The sequence below is a fragment of the Solanum tuberosum genome, unplaced genomic scaffold (assembly GCF_000226075.1).
Source record: "Solanum tuberosum cultivar DM 1-3 516 R44 unplaced genomic scaffold, SolTub_3.0 scf00240, whole genome shotgun sequence".
In the NCBI taxonomy this organism is placed as follows: Eukaryota; Viridiplantae; Streptophyta; class Magnoliopsida; order Solanales; family Solanaceae; genus Solanum; species Solanum tuberosum.
The window spans coordinates 669873-674141 of record NW_006239164.1 but is presented as its reverse complement, the minus strand read 5'-3'; the positions used below and the strand labels follow the sequence as shown (position 1 = coordinate 674141).

General features: G+C 32.4%; 1 protein-coding gene across 1 annotated transcript; it reads left to right on the top strand.

Moving 5' to 3' along the window:
* The first annotated feature begins 3002 nt into the window (after positions 1-3002).
* On the top strand, positions 3003-4024 carry LOC102584769 (protein GLUTAMINE DUMPER 1-like). The gene has a single exon (XM_006357000.1). The coding sequence runs from the start codon at positions 3079-3081 to the stop codon at positions 3625-3627; it is 549 nt and encodes a 182-aa protein (XP_006357062.1). The 5' UTR covers positions 3003-3078; the 3' UTR covers positions 3628-4024.
* Positions 4025-4269: the final 245 nt, after the last annotated feature.

Here is a 4269-nt window from a genome sequence, read left to right as displayed (position 1 = left end):
TCTATCGTTAATTCTATTCAACAACAAATTTGCAACAACTTATACAAATATTATTAGCTACAAGCAATTTAGCAATAGATCATTAGCAACGAAGTTTTGTAGCTAATTCTAATGTTTATAATAAATTTCATGTATATGATTGTCTGACTTACATATCAAAAAAATTCTTTTATTTTTAATTAAACATCTTCACATAAAATGATTAAAAGCACGAAAAGAATTGAAATTTTCACATAATAAATGCAAAATTTATCTCAAGTTCTACTTGTTTAGTGGATATGTATGAGGCAATAACATCAAATTATAAAGTAAAATAATAATAGCATCTAATGGATGATTATAATGTTTCACTTTACCCCACAAATTATATTCTTTTATTCACCTCTTTAGGACTGATTAATGATTGTAAACTCTTTTTTTTAGCCCAATCACACTGAAAAACTTGAGTGGGGTTTCCCTATTTGCCACTAGGCCCAATAAAGGCCCACTAGGTGGGCCCAAATCTAGGATCCGTATTCATTTTCAATGAGATAATGTTGTATTTCATCATCATTATAGACACATTCACTTGTAGGAATATTACTTGGTGGATGATGTCAATAACAACATCCTCTTGTCGTTCCATATTAGAACTCAAAGACAATTTGAGATTTGTTTTCGTTCATCTACATTATTTATCGTGAATCTGTTACCTCCCATCAGTATAGATATCAGATAATTTTTCTTATTTGAACTCAATCGAATTCAGATCGCACAATGTAGGGTCTATTAGGGACAACGGTTTTAATATGATTTTCTCCGTGATCAGTACTCAAAACCTCTAATAAAGGGTGGAGGAACCCCGACCATCTCACCACAATCCAGATAGATGCTTGAACTATTTTTCTATAATAATGAAAGAAAAACTCAATGCAAAATGGAAGATTGTGATATTCTTGTGCACTTTAGTGTAAGTTAGGTCTCATCAACATGTGCCAAAACGTACGTGTTCAAGCCCTTGAGTCTCAACTCTAATCTTATCAACAAGTCCCATAACATAAACCAAACTATTTTTACATATAAAAAAAGTTGTCAATATGAAAAGAATTTGTGTGTTGCACATGAAAATAGAATCCGCAAAGCATGCTACATGTTTTTAGGTTCATTAGTTATCATGATTCTTCAATATTTAACAAATTGCACCCCAACAAAAGTTGCAACAAAGAAAGGATCAGAGTTCCCTCCCTGCTTTGCCTTGCTCACCTTTAGCATGGCTCTATCCACTAACTTTTACTCGGTCTCAATTTATGTGACATAGTTCTAATTTCAAAAGTCAAACATTACATATTTTAAAACTGTACAGAAAGACTACAAGTCAAAATAATTGATCAATTACGGTCAATGAAAGTGTTGGTTGACTCTCAAAATTCGAAAAATGTCACATAAATTAGAATAGAGAGAGTAATAAAGTGTTCATAAATGACGTGGAAGATAAAAAAGAAAATTGTGGTTACTAATTAGATATATTTATGTTTGAAATTCATTTATATATGTGAAAACTTTATGTATATTCACGTTAAGACATGTTGGGCTGAATCTACCTAAAGATACTTTTAACATAGTGTGATATTGCTCGCTTTGGGTCAAGATTGCACGATTTTTACAAAAAGCTTCACACCATCTAGAGAGATCCTATATCTTATACGTGCTTACCAAATGCCGCTACAAATGTGGGACTTTGTTCACACACCCAACGATCTCCTCCACAAACTAAGTTTTACATGTCCCATCACCATGATCCCGAAAAATACATAACAGTTAATGAAGTTATGTAGTTTGTGCCTTAATAAAAAAAATTCAATAGTGATTCAACAACTTCATTGTTGTTGCTACAATCAAGTATAGTAGGTTCCTAATAAAGAAGGAGATTAGCATAATTGATGTCAAAGATCCTACTAGAGGATTGAAATATTTCATATTGGTGAAGGCATCCAAGACGTGAAGTTTGATGTATGGAAAGCATATTTTGCAAGGTGTGAATCAATTACTAGGAATCAATTCACTTCTAGCACGAATAAGTGTTTTTGTCACTATATAGTGTTAGAAACAATAAAAAAAATATTAAAGTTATACGAAGCGGGGCAAAAACAAAAAAAAATATAATGCTTTTATAAGAAGCGGGGTTGGATAAAGTCTTTGAGGATTTATGCGAATTTACTTCGTATTCACCCTGCATACTTCTTTTATTTTTTGTGTTCGGCTAAGAAAATAGTAATAACACTATGATCAATAGGGGACGAGGTCACAATTCAACTGTTTCAACTTACTTTGGTACCACCAAAATGCAGTATTCAAATTTACCTACCCAAAGGTCCACCCTCTTCTCAAATAAATAAAAAGTTTGTCTTGAAAATATAAATAAAAAGAAATACAATTTTAAAAAAATTAGAAATTCTTTTTTCATTCGATATCGTATTAAAATTTGGGAAAAAGATAGAAGTACCTTCCTGATCAAAATCTCAGAGACACACATTACTTAAACAAAGGTTATATTACCCCTAAACTCATTTTTTTGTAATTTTGTACACCTTTTTAACTTACGTGGCATCCAAATATCTCTCACGCACCTCAACTGCGTGGAGTCACGGGGTGTGCCACATAAGCCAAAAGGTGTACAATATTATATACAAAATGAGTTAAGAGAATAATAGGACCTTAGTTTAGTTAAAATGTGTCTCTGAAATTTCGGTCATAGTCTAGAGGGTATTTGTGCCTTCTCCCTTAAAATTTTGACTAAATTTAAATTCGCACAAGAAAATTCTATATTCAAAGATGAAACATTTTCTAAAAAAGGCAACACATGTACAACCGAGTGAAAAAATACTTATCATTCTATCATAATCTTTATTGATCCCAAAAAAAATATTTCCCTTTTAGGAATTTTCAACTTTTCTCCTTTCCACTTGCTCTTCCTCTTATAAATACACATTCATCACTCTGCACTTCTCAATCTCAGAAAACAACAAAGAGAAAAAAAAAACACCTCTCAGTTTCCACTAAACTTTCCAAACAACAAAAATTTCAACCAAAAATAGAAAAATGAGAACAGCAATTGGCTTCTCTACAATCACATCAAAGTTCGAACAATCAAAATCAACCGTAAAAGCTACATTTTCACCGCCGGCGATGGTACAGAGATCGCCATGGCATTCTCCGGTACCGTATCTCTTCGGCGGTCTAGCAGCTATGTTAGGGTTAATAGCTTTCGCTCTTCTAATTTTAGCTTGTTCTTACTGGAAACTCTCCGGTCATTTAAGAGAAAACGGCGAAATTGATCACGATTCGGAAGTAGATCCTGAGTCCGGCGACGGTGAAAAACCGGCGATCGGAATTGTGAAGGCGATGCCGGTGTTTGAAGAGAAGATTGTTGTGATAATGGCTGGAGATTTGAGGCCGAGTTTTTTGGCAACGCCTGTGTTGAGTAAAAACTCTGTTTTGGGAGACGGAAGTGATTTGAATAAATTCGAGAAGAAATTGGAAAAGGAAACCGAAGAATTAGGTGATGAGAAGGAGAAAGAAGAAGTAGTGATTGAAGTTAGAGAAATGAGCCATGGAGAATCTCAAAACAGCCATGGACAAAATCACTAAAAGAAATTCTTCTATTTCTCTTTCTTTTTTTTTAACAAATTTCGTGCGACGAGCTCAATTGAAAATGCATGCAGATAATATGGAACTCAAAATCTACTACTTGGAGTGTGACAAGCTCAATCGAGAAACACATGCAGATCATATTGAACTCGGAATTTTCTACTTGAAAAATTTTCTGCTCAATCAACTCGATCATCATCACCAATGTGGCATTTTTTGTTTCTTCTTCTGCTTTTCTGGGGAAGGGGGATTTCCAGTTTTGAGTTAACGGGAATTGTAAATTGTTGGTTGAGATGAGATGAGTGTAAAATTTATTTTTCTTATGCTATAGAGTTTAATTTTAAACTTTGATGGGGTATTTAAAATATTTAGATTGAATATATCGTAATCTTTTAAATTTGTTAGTAAATTTTATTAAGATATTTGAACTATTATATCTTTCGAGAACCTTACCACATGATAAAAAACTTCATAAAAGGATGTGATTTACTTATGTACATAATGAATATTTGAGACATACATTAAAAAAAACATTTTTTTTATTCAAAAGTATCTATAGAAATATTTAATTATATGTTTAGGTGTTTAATTGGAAACATGTTATAGTCCAAGTATCAAAATAATATTTATTGACAAATTTAA